The sequence below is a fragment of the Mytilus edulis genome, chromosome 9 (assembly GCF_963676685.1).
Source record: "Mytilus edulis chromosome 9, xbMytEdul2.2, whole genome shotgun sequence".
Taxonomy (NCBI): Eukaryota; Metazoa; Mollusca; class Bivalvia; order Mytilida; family Mytilidae; genus Mytilus; species Mytilus edulis.
Window position 1 is genome coordinate 76,602,722 of NC_092352.1, and position 21,847 is coordinate 76,624,568.

A 21,847-nucleotide genomic window follows, 5' to 3' on the forward strand; every position below is an offset into this window, starting at 1 on the left:
AAACAAACTGACAACGCCATGGCTAAAAATGAAAAAGACAAACAGAAAAATAATAGTACACATGACACAACATAGAAAACTAAAGAATAAACAACACGAACCCCACCAAAAACTAGGGGTGATCTCAGGTGCTTCGGAAGGGTAAGCAGATCCTGCTCCACATGTGGCACCCGTCGTGTTGCTTATGTGATTACAAATCCGGTAAATAGTCTAATTCGGTAGGTCACATTCATGAAAGGGAAGGGGATTGTAGTTACGACGTAAGGAACATATCCGATATCATTATATTATTCCATAACGGTCAACCAACTCGTGATTGCGTCCGTAAAATTTACGAAGGGATGATTTCAACTTCACCATTTGGAACTCTTGGTTTAATAGCTTCCTTGTGAGCAGCAACCCTCTATCAAGAAAATCATGATAGGAAATGCAAGCACTGGAATATCGTATTAATTGGGAGATATATACCCCGTATGCAGGTGTCGACTAAAATATGTAAAAAAAAGATTACTACTGCCGAGAAATGGGAATTAGATAATTGGGAAGTTGAAATCGTCTCATTTGTCGTACACTATAGTTTAAAGTCGTCCATCTGCCGTTATTGAAGAAAAAGATGAAGATATGAAACACTCATTATAGTATCAGTAGTATCCTTTTAATATCTGAGATGTATGAACTGACTGAAATATGTAATTTAGTGATAGGGCATCATCAATATATCTGAAAGTAAAATTAAAGAATTTCGCTAGGTGCTTTTTCTTTTTGTCTTTTAAAAGGTTTTGAATGAATTCTGCTTCATACTGGTACACAAACAAATATATTCTGTTTTAAAATCCAGTACAATTTGATTGACTGTTTTCGAATATATATGTTTCATAAATGATTACGATTATGCTACAATTGTCCTTTGTTTCTCGAATTAGACTAAATACTGGATTTGTACTTACATGAGCAACAAGAGTGGTACCGGGATGCGATCAGCTCCAGTTTTTGGTATGATTCGTGTTGCTCAGTCTCTAGTTATGTGTAGAATATAGTATACTGTTGTATGTGTTTTCTAGTCTTTCTTCTGCCATGATTTTATCAGTGTGTTTTCGACTTGTTAAGTTGAGTTTCCATTTTGATATCTTTTGCCTCGCTTTGATGAATATCTTATATTTACAGTAATATCAGTACTGATACAGGTCTCATATTGCATAAGAATCGTTAGTAATTAGAGTTTAAAAATATATTTTTGTTTTTTGAATCATAAATATGGAAGCTTTAACTTTAAATTCTGTAAAGGATATAAGCCTCTTAGAGTCTATTCTGTACAATATTGAACAGGTCTGAGGCCTGCGGTCATTTGTGATGCGGCCTCAGACCTGTTCAGTATTTTACAGAATGGACTGTAAGAGGCTTCTTACTTAAAACATTTGTCATCACGTCGAAAAAGTAAAACAACAGAAAAAGCAAGCAAAGATTAATTTTCATCAAGTTTGAAAATTGTTTTGTGAATAAACTTTTTTTACATTGAAATATATCTTACGTGTTGGCCCCTTTAAACAGTACCTCAACTCAAGAAAGTACAGCTGAAGGTAAACAACGTGTATTGCTAAGTAAAGAATGAGACACAGGGTATACGTATCATGATTTTCGCGGGTGCAAGGGCTACTCATATTTTCCGCTTATAGTTTCCGTGAATACCTTAGCATGTGTTTGGTGTTTTAAAATGGATACAATGATAAAGTATATTCTTAATGCAAAAACGAAGAAAGAGATTTCGTTATTAGTGATTGTGTTGTTTAAAACTTTGGATTAAAATCAAATGTGTATTCAGAATCTATTCAGATACATTATTTCAGTGTGGATTACACAGAGGTTTTAGTCAAGGCAGCTAATAATGGCAAGTTTTATATATATTATATTTCTAAATGTAGTCCTCTCCTATTAGTTTTATGTTTCTTCTCGGGTTTTATTTTTTACTAGGTGAATGAGAGAACAAAATGGCATTCTTGTTGAACCATATCGAGTGCACCGCAGACGATTTTATTTGAAATATATTATTAATATATGAACAAATGAAGAGATAACAACATGCAATCAGTAATATTCTTTTGTTGGAATTTTCAAAAGATTTTTATTGTTTACCCAAACATTACCAACTGAATACTCCCCTTTTTTCTGTTTTTTTTTTTTGGTGGCTGCGAGTTAGTGTCGCTCTTTTTCGTTTATTTGTGCATTGAGTGAGTCCTTTTTGTTTTTTAAATGTTACCGAAACGTAATTTTGTCTCGATTTTCTTTTGAAAAAGGTATTTTTAAAAACGATCACTGCGAACAAAGTGCGAATCGGACACACTTTATTACTTTATTTGACAGATAAAGTGTTGAAATGTCTTCCTTTATTATGCTTCCCATATTCATCGTCGTTCATTAGCGAAGTGTTACTTTATATTCATATTTAAGTGATATTATCAGGCTTAAAAACCAAAAACTTGTAAATCAACGCCGAAATCTGAAAATTATCAAAACTAATATAGTCCCCTTGTTCATTAATGAGGTTCTAGAGTCGTCGCACTTTGTACACAGGATAAGGTTCAGTTGTTCATGACCATTATTGTATTGCGTCATGGTCTATCAAATTTTAGAAGCATTACTTTATTGCTTTTTTTCATTTTAAGGATGTTCGCTACTCTGTTAAAAAATAACAAGCTTTTTAAAAGACTATTATGAATTGATAGTATATTAATAAAGAAACTCAAAAAGTAGAAAAAAATGGAGGGTCCGTGTGCTCATTTTCAAGATATAAGCCATTGAAAATTTGGCGGGAAATAATTCTCTCTAGATTTTTCATATATCTAACATTGGCACCTTATTTGTTTCAAAAACTATGAAAAAATAACAAGAATTTTATAAAATTTTGAAAAATGGCTTCTTAAATTGTATGTAATAAAAATGTGAAAAGAAAAGTGGGGGTTAGTGGACAAATTTTTTTAATGTTAATACATGGATAAAAACAGAGGATTTCGAAAATCTGGCAAAAATTCAAAAAATAGAGGAGCAAACATCCTTAATTGTAGTTGAGAATGATGATAGGAAGAATAAGAGAAACACCAAAGGCCATTTTTGATAACTAAAAGACGGATGAGGATCTTTTGAAAAAAAATCTTAAAAGCATCAAAAACAAGACTTACAAAGCATAATCAACTTATTGAATAAGTGCTAAAAGAGGGACGAAAAATACCAAAGGGACAGTCAAACTCATAAATCGAAAATAAATCGACAACCCCTAGGCTTAAAATGAAGAAGACAAACAGACAAACAATAGTGAACAAAACATAGAAATCTAAAGAACAAGCAACACGAAACCAATTTAAAAACTAGAGGTGATCTCAGGTGCTCCGGAAGGGTAAGCAGATCCTGCTCCACATGTGGCACCCGTCCTGTTGCTAAAAGAGACAATCCAAATCAATTTGAAAGTGATTTTTTTCCTCAAGAAACCGTTTAGATGAGTGACAAAATTATTGTTTTAGAAGGTGACTTTAATGAAATGTTTTTTGTTAATTGTCATTTGTTCTTTGGTTGTATTTTTGTTGACATGATGAAAACAATTGGGGTAATTAATAGGTTTTATATTTCAGTGATTGAACTATGATTTACCTGTAAGAATCAGTTATGCTACCTTTAGCTGTCCAATATTTTTAAGAAAGAGGAGAGATATTCTTCAAATTATTGGACAGCTAAAGGTAACATAATGGTTGCTTACAGGTAAATGGTCGTCCAATCACTGAAATAAAGAACGGGTATCACAATATTAGAATGACGTCATAACAGTGTTTTAATTATTGATATACAGAAAAGACAAACAATTTAAAATACTAGTACACGAAATTAATATCTCTATTTTGAGCAGACTACGCAGAAGACTTGGACGTTGTCCTTATATGGAGGACAAGGCAATGAACCACATTTCATTGCTGTGGCGTACAATAAGTGTTCATCATTGTTTCGTTTGCCTCCTTTTACATACGTTGGATGGGCATCTACACAGATGTATGGGGAGGGGGTGTGACTGTATGCACTTGCAGCCAGTATTCCATTGTACTCTTCTTTCCATCCAGCATAGCATGTTTTCCTACCAGGGATCATTACTGATGATGCAGTATTACTACTCCTACATAAGGCACAGGGTACGTCTTCGTCGCTAGAATCAGACGCAAACTCATTACCTTGGAATTCTGTACCAAAGATAAAGCTACTACCTGATCCACTTTTATCACTTAGTTCTGGATTATTCGGGAGACAGAGCATATCTGAAGCACCGCCTCTATAGCTTGTACTCCAGTAGTATTTTTCACCAGCAGCATAACCTGTTAAAAATTAATTGTTTATTGCACTCTTTACATGTGTGATAAACTATTATTTCCACAAAAACATGAGAATAGCGAGACTAACATGACATTGTGTGCTTTTTGGTGGACTAAGTGTATACATTTTGAAGTGCCCTGTTATGTTATGCAAAAAAAACCAAACAAACTTTGGATATCGTTTTATCGGAGCTTTAAGTGGGTGGTCATCTCTTATCAATGTTCTAATAATCAGTATATGCTTCTAATTAGTTTCCTTACACAAATTAAAGAACTTGTAATAATACATTTGAAATTTGGGAATAAATTAGTTTCCAAATGGTAAAAAAACGTGCTTTTAATAGTCCATCTGCTTTGGCTGACAACGTATACTTTTCGGCACTCTTCATTTCACTTCACTTCACTTCAACACAATCTATTCAGATTTAATACGTCCACAATTTTTTTAGGCTTTATAAGGGTTGACGTTGTCGTCGTCGTCATTAGAATTTGGTGTCCAAATAATTACTTGAGTGTATGGTTTGCTATGAAATTGTATCACACGGTGACTTATATCAAATTGAAGTAAGGGATCGTTTTGAAATAAAGGACCAACAAGGTTCTAAAAAAGGGTTTTGTGGTTGCCGGACATAACCTTGAGTATTAGTCTATGATTCTCAAGTTAATTGTACCACAAGGTTCCATATCTTAATAGGAAGGTCGGGATGGACCAAAAACTAAACTTTTCTGATTCTTTTTTTCGCTTATTTTTGGACAAATTTAGATAAGGTTCAACTCACAGTATTAAAATCTTGGGGTTCTTTAATATGATGAATCTAACCGTGTATTTCGATTTTAGATTTTCGATTTATTATTTTATTGTTCCACATAAAGGTCCAGAGGCTCCAAAAGGAAACTGATTTTGATTGCACCAAGAAATGAATTCTTGAGGTTCTTTGATATGCTGAATCTCACTATGTACTTAAATTTTGATATTTCACCATGGTAGGTATATGTTCAATTTCAAGTTGTTAAAGTTCTTAGACTACATTCATCAGACAGCAAGATCCGTGTGCATCCTTGACTCTTATGATCGCATTCATCAGATTCACGTATATTTCTAAGATTTTTTTTTTTAAACACGTGCTTATTTTAAAAGTGTTTGATTATAAGATGTTGTAAAAATTCAGTTTTCAATATTATGTAAATTAATGAACTGGAGAAAAGTAAACGAGACCAAAAGTGTGCAAACAGCATATTGTGTAGTCACTGAACTCAAAAACAAAACTCTGCATAGTTTTAAGACTTCGACGAAACATGACAAACATATAATAAAACCAATTGTTCAGAGAACAATTACAGGACTTTCCACCATTGAATTTTAAAACCATTGATTTGAAGTCACTTACGGTTTACTAAAAGCTACTACTGGCGTCAATTTAAAGTTTTTTATACTGATTTCAAAATAATATGCTGTTATCAGAAATAAGGAAAATTATTTGCTTCTTCCGGTAAAGACCACTTTCGGTTTCATACAAACAAAATTTCGCACTGATTCCAAACTTATATATTCGATATACTATTACCGGTTGTAAGACAGATGATTTGCTACGTCCAGATTAAAAAAGGCGATGTCCGGATTCATATGATAGTTTAAAACAAGATAATTAAAAAGATGTATGATTTCTAGGTATTTTTCCATGACTGATGTGCAAAGCACACTACTTCCGGTTGAAAAAAGGTCCCTTCCGGTTGTCATTTTTTCAAGATAATATATCTTCAAACCGTAGGCAAAAAATCCTATGAATTTATCATGTACCAGACTGAGTATTAAATTATAGAAAAAGTCAAAATTTGGAATGTTAAATCTCAATTGACCTTGACTTGAATTTCATTTTCATAAGGGAAGGATCTCAAATCAATATATCCTTGGTCAACTATATATGTTCATGAGTTATCTCCAAACAAGTTATTTTAAACTCTCAAGAGGAGAAAACTCATCAATGTATATATAAGTACCAAATGTTTGCGTATGTTACTTATTTCACAGCATTAGCCTGTACTTGGGTGGTTATTTCAGTGTATTTGTTTTATGCTTGAAAATTGAGGGGGAATGTTGAATATCCTACAATTTTGAAAATTTCAACAACTGCGGTAAAAACTCAATACTGATATATTGATCTCAAATATACTATATAACCTATAGTTGTTAATATCTATGTCATTTTGTCTCTTCTGGAGAGTTGTTGCATTGGCAATCATATATACCACATGGCTTTTTCATATCTTCAAATATACCATCATTTTGTCATTTAGAAAAATAACATGCTCCATGATAATTTAAAAATAAATCTCACCAAATTAATCCATGTTAGTTAAAGATTTGACAAACATGCTGATGACGTCACTTTCAAGACGTCACAGTCAATTTGTGTCATAAAGGCTTGCCTTATATTCACCTATTTGACAAGACAAAACATTTTCGTCTGAATCTTAGCCAATGTGGACAATGATGACGTTAAGCAACGTTTTATTTTAGGTAACTTTACAGTGTCCGTAAGCTTCTTAATGTGACTTGTACCTTTCGTACATTGTACCTTTTGTACCTTGTACCTTAATAAATATCGTACCTGAATAGACGATTTCTGTATTAACTCCAGAACAGTCACTTCTTCCCCATCGAATGTAGGTGGAACCCTTCCCTAGAAAAGAAATTTTGAAATTGAAATTAATATATTCGTTTACGTTTTTGTAAACCAAATACTAATTGTATATGATTAATAAGTATGCTTATTTCATACCATTTTATTTTTAGAGTTGGAGGCAAAATTTGAAAAAAAAACCCTTATCAATATCGTCACAACTTTGTATTCCAACTACATAGAAAGTTCGTTTTTCAAACGTATTTGTTAACTGTTCACAAGCGATTTTACAATACTATAATTTACTCATTGGAGTTTGGAATTGACTTTTAGGATCTTGAACATGCAATTAAATGTTTCATGTGGTTTGAATAAACCAGAATAACCAAATAAAATAATATTCTCTTTAAGATCTGGCTTGAAAAATGAAAGCTGAAAATATCTACACTTTGGGCCAGTTTTTAATTAAAATGCTCTGGAAAAGGATTTACGAGTAAATATGATTTTTGTAGGCTTTGTTTAAATTTGTCCTGCTTTGTCCATTTTGCATTTTATCTGTTTTTAACGTTAAAGTGTTTATCTTTAAAGTTATATCACTAAGTAATGTGGCGCTAATTCGGTCATGCTACGGATCATTCTTTAAGGTCGGGGCAAGTATAAATGACGATTTAAAAAAAAATATATTAAGTCGAATCAATAAATGAATTGATTGAGTGATCAAGATACCCCCTAAATAAACCTATAGATAGAAGGCCACATAAAGAAGCAAAAAAAAAAAATGCGAAACGAAATTCTTAGCTTAGTATATTACTAGTACATAAAGGTACTGTTTTAGTCATATAGGTTTATGCCTGCTTTGGTAGGACAAACGCTTTAGACGAATACAATTTGAAGATTGTTTTAATTTTGCCTTACCCCGATTTTGTTTTTTGTCCATGGATTTATGAGTTTGAACAGCGGTATACTACTGTTGCCTTTATTTACACGTGCGAAAGTGGTAATACAATTAATAATAAGTTAATAATGTTAACTTTGGTTACCATACCTACTACAAGTTGTGTATGATCAACAATCGTAAAGCTTTCAAAATGTACCTATTAAACTATGTTATTTTAAAAAGGATTTTTTACAAAACATAGCGAATTGTGAAAGAGGACAAGGACTTCATCCTTTACTATTATACTATAAAAAGTATCTTTTATTTGCTTGTGGCTTTAATCAATTATATTTGAGCCCATTCCTATGCCTCAGCTATATATTTCATCAAACAAGCCATTTCTATTTTAATAAAATTTCATCTGAATTGAATTTTGTAATTATGTTGATTTGATGCAGAGAATCATAGTCTACTTTATCATCTTACATTAATATTTAAAAACTCGGAAAACCCATATCATCTTCTAGTAATTAAATGTTTTAAAATGTGCCCTTACGCCGAGATTCTGGTAAAGGTGATGAAATGATTACAATTTTCTAATAGAAATGGTTTGAGAAAAAGTCTGAGGCGATTTTCTAAATAAACTTGAAACGCTAAAAAATAAAGCTAAGGAATAGATCATGGACCAAAAAGAACATAATCTATAGCTAAATATGTGTGTCTTCTATGAAAATTTATTGTTGGTTTTTTTTTAATCTAAATTCAGGTATTTTTTTAATTTATCAATCTCTCCCATTTATGTTAGACAATAAAATAATAATGCAGAAAAAAAGAAACATAATAGAATTTCTTCGGCTTGACAGGGTCCTAATACTTAACACTTCACTGAAATATTTCTACAATGAATTTTTTCTGGAAACTTGAGGAATATTCAATTACAACCAATACTGTTTGCGTTTAATACTTAACCTATCAACGTATCAAATTGCAGATACAAATCAACACCTGAAAATTGAATAAGAATCTCAAAACAATTGTCAGTGTATCGAATATGTGCGATATATTAATTTTAAACCTCAAGGCTGGTTCGCTTATGGTTGGTACGGTATGAGATCGTTAACCCTTTATATATATCAATTTACGATTTACGAGATCTGAACATTTGTAACTACTGTATAAGATAATAATTATCCGTAACACAAGGTTTCTTTTAATTTCAACTGTGGGAAATAATTAGTAATAAAACAGGTGCTATTGTCAGGTATTAATTAAATATAATGAACTAGGAAATATAGATAACATCGACAAAAGTGTAAACAGATGGCATATCTGTAATATTGTAATTCTTACGTACTTTTCATAAATACTAATTATAATAGACATATGCGGAAAATAGATATATACCTAGGACTACACTTTAGACTTACGATTACAGGTGACAAAAACAAGGGGTCATCTAAAAATACAAAAAAAAAACACAATACAGATACAAAATAGCAAATGGTGTATCTATACAAAAAGATGTAAGCAACATGTTAAAATTTAATGTGTCTGAAGCGCTTTCTGGATTTACCATCAGGACAATTTCTTCTCGTCTGCTACACTTTTATCCCTAACAATCACTTGAATAGATTTGCCTATAAACTTTGTTTTGAAATAAACAACGTCGCGGTGAGAGATCACGGGCTGTTCCGGGATTCGAACATCCTTTTTCTTAAGCTTGTCGATCACTTCTTTTGAATAGGGACATATGGTCGGACCTCCTCCTTTATCTTGAATTGGTTTCCCCTTTTGAAATAATTGGATCAACCCCTGCATCATCAGTGCACTCTATATTACAATTTTATGAACATATTTCCTGTCTCGGAATAGGGGTTTAAGCTCATATTTCGAGCATATCAGTCCCACCCATGTTCATTGTGGATAAATATCGACACCGCGAGAAAAGAAAAAACATCAATACTTAATGATTCCTAAGATCTCTATTATGATAATTGCATGAAAAGAAAAACAACTTGGAACTCGTCTGGTTTTTTTTATGCTGTTGAAAACATAAATTGCAAAGTTGTAACTATTTAAGAACACCTATTCTTACAATTCAACTAAGTCTGGCGAACAGTCTAAAATACATTTCCGACATAGAGAAGTTAGTTGATAACTGTTTTTTTTTTTTTGGTAGGTTTTTGTTCTATTGAAACCAAAAACGTGGACAAAACTCTTCAGAAAAAATAAAAGACTTCAAAATTATACCGAACGGCCAGAGAAATTAATGAAGAATAAATATCTCAAAAACACCCTTCCTCTGTATTTCCTCATTCTTTTTAAAACAAAATAAAAGAGAGAAAATATATTTGAGCATACACATGGTAACATGCTTTATGGTTGATTGCACCTTTCCTTACTCAAAGTATTGCTGACTTGTTTTTCAGCTATTGTCCCTATCTAGCTACTGCAACGACAATTGCGATATTTTGTGTGTCTCATGTTAGATTTATTTTTAAAAATTATGTTAGTTCATTCTATCACACTTCGTACAATTACAGCAGTTTCAACTTGGATAACACCATATACAATAGTTAATGTTATATTTAAATTAACACATTACTGCAAATATATTAGAAAAAACGTTGTTTAACTACAGCACTATCGTTACATTGTTTTGATTCGACGGTTTGTTTTTTACACTTTGAGAAAGCCAAAGATTTAAATGTTACCTGTAAGTGTAATTGTGATCCTAATCGTAGGTGTGTGACAGTTTCCGCAAATGTCTATTATTAATAAGACTAAGTCTATTAGTTAACAATCTGTGTTATGAATTATCATTGATATGGTCATAAATATAAATTGACTGTTTGCATAACTTTGAACGTTTTAACTTGGCTGATGATACCCTCGGGGAATACAAAGTGGCATCGACCCAGTGGTTGTAAATAAACTCATTATATATACCACGGTTCACATATATTTCGTAAATGTTCAATTTACTTTACGTATAATGCATACACTTTTATTCAATACTTTTAAGGACACGTGAAAAATCGAGACACGTTCGTGGCGTTTTTCTAATATGGTCTGTCTTGGAAACCGTTTTATATTCCTTTTTATCAGTACAGAATCTCAAACAACACTTCATACTAAATAAATGTAGCTGCGTATATATCATTTGGTTACTATCGCACTGACATTTAACCTACCACTATTTTTACCATATGAAATATAATCTTCGATGTGGAAGTGGGTGATCACTGAATTTGAATGATTTATTGACAAATTGATATAATGCTTAATGAAGAAAACACTTGCCTATTAATGTATATTTCTTACCGTTTTCTTCGTCTATCTTGGTAACCATTTCGTTAATGTAATCAGTCAGCTGATCGGTCAAATTCCTTTCAAAATTGCTTATTTGAGATTTCATAATCCCTTCTAAAGCTTTCATTTTCGCATCAAGTGTTTCAATAACAAACTTCTTGGATCTCATAGTCTCCTCTATAGTTTTCATTTTTGCTTCGATTCCATCACTTACAAACTGCTTAACACGTTCGTCTGCTTTCGACATGTCCAAAGTGGCCATTAATGGTGCATTTTGGTTATCCAGTAACCGAACCTCTACATTCCCATCAGATTTTGATGTGGTCGTTGATGCCAGCACAAATAACGTGAATCCATAAATCAACATTCGGAACATTATCATTACCTTGATTTAGTTGCAAGTAACACTGGTGATTGAATCAATAGGAGTGACCATTAAACTTCGTATTTATACATTTCTTTCAAAATTAATTTCTTTGTTAAGATGCCAAGTATTTTGTTTTTTTCTTTCTTATTTTGAGCCATATGTTTCAGTTTAGTTTAAGTCTCTTGTTTCAATTAAAGTCAGCTGGTTTATTAATTTGGGTTTTTTTAATAGGATTTTTACTTTCGCAGATATGTTTTCTTGTAATACATGAACAACTATATGAAGAATCATGTTTAAAAACATAATAATTGGGGGTCGGACGAGTAAACAAAGGCGACACATTACATTTTCGCTTCCCAATTGCAATTGTGAACTTTTATTTCTATTTCAATGTTGCAGCACTCCAAGAGCGTCTGCATGCGGATTATTGATATCCCAGTCGATATTCCAGGGCTGATGTTTCCTATTCCATCCTAATGTCCTTGATAGAGGAAAGCTATTGATCCAAGAGTTTCAAGTGATGAAGTTAAAGTCATCACTTCGTAAGTTTTACGGACGCCATCACGAGTTAGTTGACTGTTATGAAATATCTGTTTTACAAATGAAAATGTCGTAACTAAAATCCCGTACCCTTTTCATAAAGTGACCTACCGAATTAGACTTGTTACCGGAACTGTAATAATATGAGCAACACAACATGTACCACTTCTGGAGCAGGATCTTCTTATCCCCCAAAGAGCACATGAGATCAGTATTTGATGGTGTTCGTAATGCTCAGTCGTTAGTTTTCAATGTTGTGTTCTGTGTATTTTTGTTTGTTTATTGGTCATTTCTTTTTAGCAAGGGCGTTGACAGTATATTTTCGACATATGAATTTGAATGTTCCTCTGGTATCTTTTGCTCCTCTTTTATGATTAATATGCTTAACCAGATATACCTGCACAGGTAAATATAATTAGCATTTGGCTGGAAGTACTACGCTTAAAACCGACTACTGGACACAATTTAAAAAATATGTAAATTAATGATAAATCGCAGATCCTTTGTAAAATTTATATATAAAAAAAAGGATCATGCGCTAAAAACATTTGACGGTACACCAATTGGATATTTCTGTATATATTTTTTTATCTTGACAGGGGGTCTAATCTCACACAGAATCATGAGCAAATTACTAAATCGTTTCAAGTTTAGTAGATGAATATAGCATATTTAAATCAAAATTTGGTTTTGACAAACAAAATATTTGAAGTTGGAGCTTGTTATCCTTCATTTGTCCTGTTGACTTTCATATCTGAACGATAATAAAAAAAAATTATGTTATGTATTCTTCCCTATCTGTTCTATAATGTTAACATCTTTATTTAAGAATTGAATGCTCTTTTTTGTAAATTTATTGGGGTGTAAAAGCGTTGACAGAAGTACATTTTGTATGAAGCGCGGAAGCGCTTCATACTTAAAATGTGCGCACGGTCAACGCTTTTACAACCCTATAAAGTTACAAAAAAAAGCATTCAGTACTTATAATTACATTTTTACCTTTAGGATTATGAAAACATGCCTTTTATCAAGTTTTTATTTTATTTACCTGTGCACTTTATTGAGGGACCTCGTGTCATCATGAATGAGAAGTTTTATTGAGTGATACAACTGCTTAAGGAATAACACATGATGTGCAGTTAGCCAATCAGAATAACGTATTGTAATGAAACATACATCTAATGTAATTATAAGTAAATATGTAGTGACCTTCTTGGATTAAATATGGACAAATATCGTTATTGTCGTTATTTTAAGATAAAAATATATATTTTGAGTGCAATTTCGCACAATCCTTAAATAAAATGAGAAAATCGATTACTGCAGAATACATGTCTTGGAAAATGTAATATTTGACCAACATTTGTCAAACCTTAATTACGTTACAGGTACAAAAATGATAACAAATATATGTCATAATTAAAATCTCATATGATTTGAATGATAATTTTCTACATTTACCATAGAATCATTTTATTCCATTGTTAAAATTCTCCAAAGTGTAAAACATATTTGTATAAGGTAAACGTATCTTCATTTTAGTGTGGTTTTATTGTAAGAAGTAAAATCACAAAAATACTGAAACCAGAGAAAATCTAATTGGAAAGTCCATAATCACATGGCAAAATCAAATGACAAAACGCATCATAAATGTTTCTTTTTCAATAAAACTCCAAGTACGAATGTAATTTCTGTATACTATTGCTGCTGCCTGTAATTTGTTGGTAATAATCCTCGTCTGTGCACCTGATTGAATGTTGGTTGCTTAACGTCCAGTGGCAAATATTTCATGCATATTCAGGACGAGAACAAGTTCACAATAAATACAATAGGAAGGTCTTGTCACAATAGAAGCCATCTGGGATGATGGTCGTGGTAATTTGAACTGCCACTGGAAAATGAGGGTATATTGGATAGGGACAGAAATTTTGCTTTGCATCAGGTCACGTACGGACCCTCAAAGAGTTGTTGCAGGGGTTCTTAAATTGCAAAGAGCGTGGCACTCAATTCACACGAGGCATCGGATTTAACGTCCCCATTCTGACCGGACGTGACTGCGAGCTTGATACCTCCCGCACAGTCAAGCGGACGCCCCTCTTCGGCAAGCGTTTTACTGCCGGTCGGGAGAAGACCAAGTAACCATATTTCTATTCCCCACTCACCTTCGGGGGTTCTTTGCACCTGAGTACACAAACTACGAGTTAACGAAATTTTATCATATCTATTTTCCAATTATGACATAACGGAATGAGATTTATTTACAAATTCAACCTGCAGCTTTGCCTCATATGACCCTTGAGTAAATAGGAACAGCAATTAATCATAGTGCATTACGTTTGCGTGCAATTCCAATATGCCCCAGTCACACTGTCACGTTTCAAGAGCTACGTTTTACTACGTTTTGAAAGCGTAGCGAAACGGGAATATACGTAACGAAGCGTATCGAAACGTAGTGATCATTTGTTAAAAACGGGACCTGTCCCGTATGTTTTGATAATTAACAACAAGCGTAGCGAACATTGCAACGAAGTAGAAATCTAGTTAATACGTATCAAAACGTGCTTACTACGTATCGAAACGTATAAATGCGTAGTGTAAACGTTGGTCTACACGTACCAAAGCATAGCAAAACGTGATAAAAACATAGCACAAACCTAGTAAAACCTAACTTTCAAAATAGCGGGACATATTTATTCAAAACGTAGTTGAAACGTAGCATTTTAAAAGGGAATAAAACGTAGCATTTTAAAACGGAATAAAACGTGACAGTGTGACTGGGACTTTACATTTACGCTCAATAACAATTACGTTTGCACGCATTTATTGAAATGATCAAAATTAGAATGTCGGAATAATCAGTTGTAAAATTTAATATACAATTACATCTGACAAATAATTGATTTCCTGTATGCTTTATTGTAAGATATTGATACAATGCAATATAAGTTTCTTTAACTGCAGTCCTCTTCTAGAAATTACAATAATCAAGTCGGTACAGTTTTTATTATCTCTACTTAAAAAAAGGTATAATAAGGAACAAATAACAATTCATGTGCATTATTTTACTTTAGGTATAACATGTCAGATTTTCACACCTTAGCACAGACTCATGGGTGATGGAAACTACAGTGTGTTATGCTAATCTCATACAACTAACAAATATTATGTATTAAAATCAAAATTAACAGCCATTCTCAAAATGTTTCTAGTTAACATGAATAAGCTTTAATGGACTGGTGCTTCAAAACATTTTATGTACAGTTTGTTTCCCATCCAATTGAGGCTGACTTCATACAGAAGCTTTTAATATGAATAAGAAGAAGTTATCGTTATTATTTTATCTTCACGTTTCGTTATAAAGATAACACTGTTATTAAAAACTAATTCATAGTTCGATAACTATGTCGAACGCATCTTTCCTATAGATTATTGTTTATAGAGGATACACCAGATAAAGTCTCTATTCATACCTTGACTTAAGTAAATACATTGAAAACAGTGATCGGGTCAGAAAACAGGTGTACGACAAAAGATAGGATTTCAGCTTCCCTATAGTGATACCATTTCTATATAGCAACATTCATCAGCACCTGATATGGAGTATATACATAAATCTTTCTTGATACAGTATTCGAAGGTTGTCTTTCCATTCATGATTTTCTTCATAGACAATAGCTGCTCACAGGGAACGTATAAGCAAAGAGTTGGTGAATCCGTTATTGAATATCTGCTCAATAGATGACAACTGATATGTTGCAATTGACCTCTGTTACTCTAATTTGACCAATTGAATTGAACTTTTTCCAGATGTGTACTTTTATGAGCAACACAACGGGTACCACACGTGGAGCACGATCTTTTTAGCTTTATTTGTGTGGAATAATTAGATAACACCAGTTTATGGGATGGTTCGTGTTGCTCAGTATTTAGTTTTCTTTGTTATGTTTTGTGTATTGTTATACGTCTGTTCGTCTTTTTTTCTTTTTTTTTGCCATGGCGATGTCAGTTTGTTTTCGACTCGTGAGTTTCAGTGTCCCTTTTTGGATTGAAGATCTCATATGCACAGTAATATCAATACTGATACAGGTACCTGATTGCATATTGAATCTGTGTTGCAGTCCTTAAAGTGAAAGTTGTTAACTATAAACTACTAAAAGAGATTGAGAAACGACAAAAGAAATAATATATAAGATATACGTATCTTTATTTAGAACAGACTACGCAGTAGACTTGATACGATATTCCGGGCTTGTACAATGTAGCTATTAAACCAAGAGTTCCAAATGCTAAAGTTGAAATAATCTCTTCGTGCATTTAACCGACGAGTTGGTTGACCATTATGAAATATCCGTTTCACAGACGATGGCGCGTGTGTTCTAAAGTCCCAACTTCAATCCCGTCCAAGTTAGTTATGAATTATGAATTTCTGTTACAAATTAGTATAGGGGGGACAAGGCAACGAACCGCATTTTATTGCTGTGACATATAAAATGTGTTGTTCATTGTTTCCATGTCCTTTCACATACGTTGGATTGGCATCTACACAGATGTATGAAGATGTGGCGTGATTTAGTGCACTTGAAGCGAGTATCTCATTGTACTCTTCTTTCCATCCAGCATAGCATGTTTTCCTACCAGGAATCATAACTGATGATGCTGTATTACTACTCCTACATAAGGCACATGGCACTTGGTCATTAGAACCAGTGGAGAATAGATTACTTTGGAACTCTGTTCCAAAGATAAAGCTATCTCCTGATCCAGCTTTACCACTATGTTCTGGATTATTCGGGAGACAGTGTTAAGACGTGACTTAAAATACTAATTCTATTTACTCCATCGGATGATCATTTTTGTTCCATAAGGCGTTATTACTGAAACGTTGTTTTCAAGGTTAAATTTTTTGTTCAAAAGCCTGCAGACTGAGTTTTACAACGACATATGGGCAATGATAAATTACGTGTGGTTTTATTACATCTTCTATTAAGATTTAATCCTCTGTTTTTATTAGAGTCTAAAACAAGGGAAAACAGACTCTTTGATTACTTGATTTATCTCGAACTTATATTCAAGTTAACAAAACTCATAAATCAAAATTTGAATAATTCCACTCAAACATTTTGTCGTTTTATATTTGATGAGTTTACTTTTTATATGCCGGTTTGTATATTCTTCAAATATGTTTTTCTTTATCAAAATTAATTGTTTTCACTATCAAATTCAATGGACAGGCTGGAATACAGACAAATGCACCACATATATACAAAACGGAAAGCACAGTCAACATGCACAAAGTAATACAGTAAAACCTGTATAAACCGGCCGGCTACGGGACTGTAAAAAAGGGCCGGTTTGGACAGTGAGCCGGTTTATTCAGGTTTCTGTTTTGACCGGAAGTTAATGACTTGTGACGTCCGACATTTTGCATGTAAAAGTTCTCTCTGTTTGTAAATTATATCTGATTTAAATTAAAGTACTTTCACTTCGTTTTTCATTGTTTGCATTTGCATCATAATGCTCGAGTTGTTTGGATTGTAGGACGAAAGTTTCGATTTACTCCCACGATCAATAATTTGAAATGTTGGAATGTCCGATTAAAAAGCCAGAGTATTTTTTTAAACGTAATTTCATCACTTTCGAAACGTTGTCGTACACTGTACAATATCCATTGATTGTTGTCATCCGGGTGTTTTTCATTATCAAGGTCATTTGTTTAGGGGTTCACAACAGGGAACCAAGGATTTCGAAATTACGATGTGAATTTCTTACTCCGCGATTTTAATTTGTTTATCCAAGTTAAAACGTAAGTTCAATCCAAGATATATTCGGTGTGTCTTTTTGTTTAATTGACACGTTTATAATATTTTAATTAATAATATAGCTCACTACTGTACGATTGTAGGTTCACAGTTTGACATATGACTAATTGATTATCACGAAAAGCCATAATGTATAAACAAATATGTTTTGATTGCATATCGATCATTGAAATTAATTAGACAAACCGGTTTTGACAGGTAAAAATTAATGTAATTAAGAGTATTGGGACTTCATAATTAGACCGGAATTCGGAATACACAGGGTCCGGTTTACAAAGGGTATTTTAACAAAGATTTTGAATGGAAAAAAATGGGACTTTCATTTTCTGCCGGAATGGACAGGAAACCGGTTTATTCAGGGTCCGGTTTAATCAGGTTTGACTGTAATACTCTTTAGTTTTTTTGTATGATATATTACTGTTATTTTTGTACGCAAGGCAATCTTTTTGTCTATATAAGACGCATTATATGTGTTTGAATCAATGCAATTAAAAGGCCATATGAAATAAGAAGTCCAGGCATTGAGAAATAAGAATTGTAAAAAAAATGTGATTAATCTTGGACATAGGCCATCAATGCTTTATACTACCTGAATAAACAATTTCCGTGTTCGTTCCAGAACAGTCACTTCTTCCCCATCGAATATAGGTGGAACTCTGACCTGAAATGAAATATAGTTTCTAATATTAAAGAACCTATTTCAGAAAGGTGAATGATTGAAATATTTACAAACATCAAAACAGGAAGTCATAACCATGTAAGGCGAACTGTGATACCGGAAGTGCAATCCTTCGTTTTGTAATTGATTATTTATTGAATACAAATTACACTTCAATTGAAGGTTGAATACTATCAGTATCGAACAGAAGTCAACCTACATGTACACTTAACGAGATACGTGACTTGGTATGTGAACAATACATGATGAAGCACTGGTTGCTAGTTATCGTTGCTTCGTGATCGATAATTTGGCAAGTTGTACTAACATGATTATTAGGGTACGGCCATTTGATATTCGGGGGGGGGGGGGGGGGGGAGGGGGGGGTGGCAGGAACATTTGAAAATAAATAACTCAGCCTTGATAATCTAAAAAAAGAATGGTTTGTTCTGTGGTTATTTTAAAATTAATAATCTGACTTACAATATATTGAAATAAATAACTCGGCAGGTGTTTTGACCTTTTTAGATTTATATATGCTATTCGAAAGAATGAAATGGCACCAGATTCTTCATAAAATCATCTTTTTCCAAAAGAAATTTCGGAACCACTTTCCAAATCTTTTAATACCAAAAGTATAAATATTATTTAAATATACTTGTATTGTCTGAAGATGGGTTTCATTTAATTTAAGGTCTCAGAAACACTTACCTCACTTTTATTACAGGGCTGTAACTACATTTACATTGAAGCAAATGCCACATGTAGGAAAGATCAAAATCAAAGCTTTTCTTTATATTAAAAACGACTAGTGTCTTGCAAGACGCAAGTTCTTAACTCCCTAGGACTTAGCCCGTTTTTTCGGGATCCATGATTCCTTTTTTGTTTTTAATTTTCAGTGTTATGTGTGTGGTGCCTCGGTCAACACTGAGGTTGCGAGTTCAAACTTCGCTCGTGTGGGTGCACTCGACTCCAATCTTAATTGACTAGGATTGTCAGTTTTTCTATCGAAGGTCGGTGGTGTTTTCTCTTTGCATTCCGGCTTCCTCTACCAATAAAAACTGGCCGCCACAAAATAGCCTAAATGCAGTGCTTAAAAGTGGCATTAAAACACCAAAAATAAAAAAAATAAAACATCTGTTCTGCGGTTTGTTTTTTGTTCATTGATTGCCCTTCTTATTCTCTAAATATTGCATTCGTTTATTTAGTTATTTTATTTTAAACTTGATCATGAGTTTTATTTTATTTAAGGACTGTTTACCTAATTTTAGAACTTACCTACTTTAAATTGTATCCCAGTTAGGAGCTATATCAATTTGTACTGGAAATGTTTTATAAAAACTTAGTAATATCACTGATAAGCAGTCCCTTCTTAACTTAATTTGAAAAAAATCCACATAATTTTACTGGTACAATGTATAGAACATTAAAGGTCTGCACGTCGAAACACCATTAAAGAAGCCACATACTTAACTACGTGATTTATATTTTTGCGTTGTCCTACATATTGGTCTTTTGATGTTGTCCCTAAAAACGAAAGACTTACACTGAATTAATACATTTTGCTTTAAGACCAAAATATTGTCCCAAAAAGTTAAAACAGAACATGCGTTTTAAGATTAAGAAAGGGTCTAGGAAACGCTCAGAAGCACGATTTTGTATCATTTGTTATATAGCTTCTATAGCTCCCTAATCCTTCGTAATTTTTTTAGCATCGCCCCATCACGAGTTGCATTACGTTTATGGTATAACCGTTTCACAGATGATATCGAATATGTTCCTTATGTCGTAACTACACCCCCCTTCCCTTTCACGCATGTGACCTACCGAAGTAGACTATTTACTTTATTTGTAATAACATAAGCAACACGACGGGTGCCACATGTGGCGCAGGATCTGCTTTCCCTTCCGGAGCACCTGAGATCACTCTCAGTTTCTGGGTTCGTGGTGATTGTCTAAGTCTTTAGTTTTGTATGTCATGTTTGTGTACTATTATTTGAAATTGTCTGTTTGTATTTTTCTTTTTTTTACGCCATGTCGTTGTTAGTTTATTTTCGATTTATGAGTTTGACTTTTTCTTTGGTATCTTTCACCCCTCCTGTACAGCCAAACTTTAATATCGTATATGTATACAACTCATGTATATGCAGTTTGAAATTCAAACGATCTCTTTCCGCACAGGATGATGATAAATTCTTATTAAATCGAACATAATTAGTTGAGGTCCATTGCAAACATTTTATCCACATTGTTGACAAAATCAAATTGTACTATTAACCAATAAATTATGTTGTCAAAGATGATGATCATTTAGTATACTGCAGTTATGATTTAAGCAATATATAACATAGTTGTGCTTTTTCGACTATTTACCTTTTTTAATTTTGTTTGATGTGTGCTCGTAACGGTTATTTGTTTCTTTCAGTAACGTCATCACGTCTACTTTGTTCCTATCTAATTCTTTTCTGTGGGAATTGTCTTTTTCGCCCAAATCTATTTTCACTTGTTTTAGTTCATTTCTTGTCGATTCCAAATATACCTTCCCTTTTTTAAGTTCATTTCTTGTCGATTCCAAATCTAATTTCCCTTGTTTTAGTTCATTTCTTGTCGATTCCAAATCTACTTTCCCTTGTTTTAGTTCATTTCTTGTCGATTCCAAATCTACTTTCCCTTGTTTTAGTTCATTTCTTGTCGATTCCAAATCTACTTTTCCTTGTTTAAGTTCATTTCTAGTAGGATCCAAATCTATTTTCACTTGTTTTAGTTTATTTCTTGTCGATTCCAAATCGGCTTTCACTTGTTTAAGTTCAATCCTGTCGATTCCAAATCCACTTTCACTTGTTTTAGTTCATTTCTTGTCGATTCCAATTCTACTTTCACTTTCTCGATTTCGTCTTTAGTGTTTACTATTCCCTGACCTACAGTGTTAACATATACTGCACCAAGCTAGTACATACAGTAGCAAAACAACATGATAATTCTCCATTACTGTTGTGTTTTATACATAGTATTTCTTTATAATCATCACCTTCACGGGTGACTGACATGTTTAAATATAAGAAGTTTAAATTCTGTGAGGGTCTAACTGCGGGTCTTCCTTTCTGTACCCTATAATTTTTCAAAGTCATTATCTATCTCATCTTTGTGCACCAATTATTCTCTATTCTCAGTGTTTAAACCCACAAATTATTCTCTTTTCTTAGTGTCCATACATCCATATATTCTTTTTTTGGGGGGGGAGGTCTATTTTTCTCTGTTATTATATTCTTTATTTGTTTTTCTTTATTCGCAACTTATCCACACATTT

At 32.9% G+C, this 21,847-nt stretch overlaps 1 protein-coding gene across 1 annotated transcript; it reads right to left on the reverse strand.

Moving 5' to 3' along the window:
• Nucleotides 1-3,864: 3,864 nt before the first annotated feature.
• Nucleotides 3,865-11,532, reverse strand: LOC139490189 (uncharacterized). Its single transcript, XM_071277039.1, has 3 exons — nt 11,169-11,532; nt 6,956-7,027; nt 3,865-4,349 (listed from the first exon to the last, which is right to left on the reverse strand). The coding sequence occupies exons 1-3, from the start codon at nt 11,530-11,532 to the stop codon at nt 3,880-3,882; spliced, it is 906 nt and encodes a 301-aa protein (XP_071133140.1). The 3' UTR covers nt 3,865-3,879.
• Nucleotides 11,533-21,847: the final 10,315 nt, after the last annotated feature.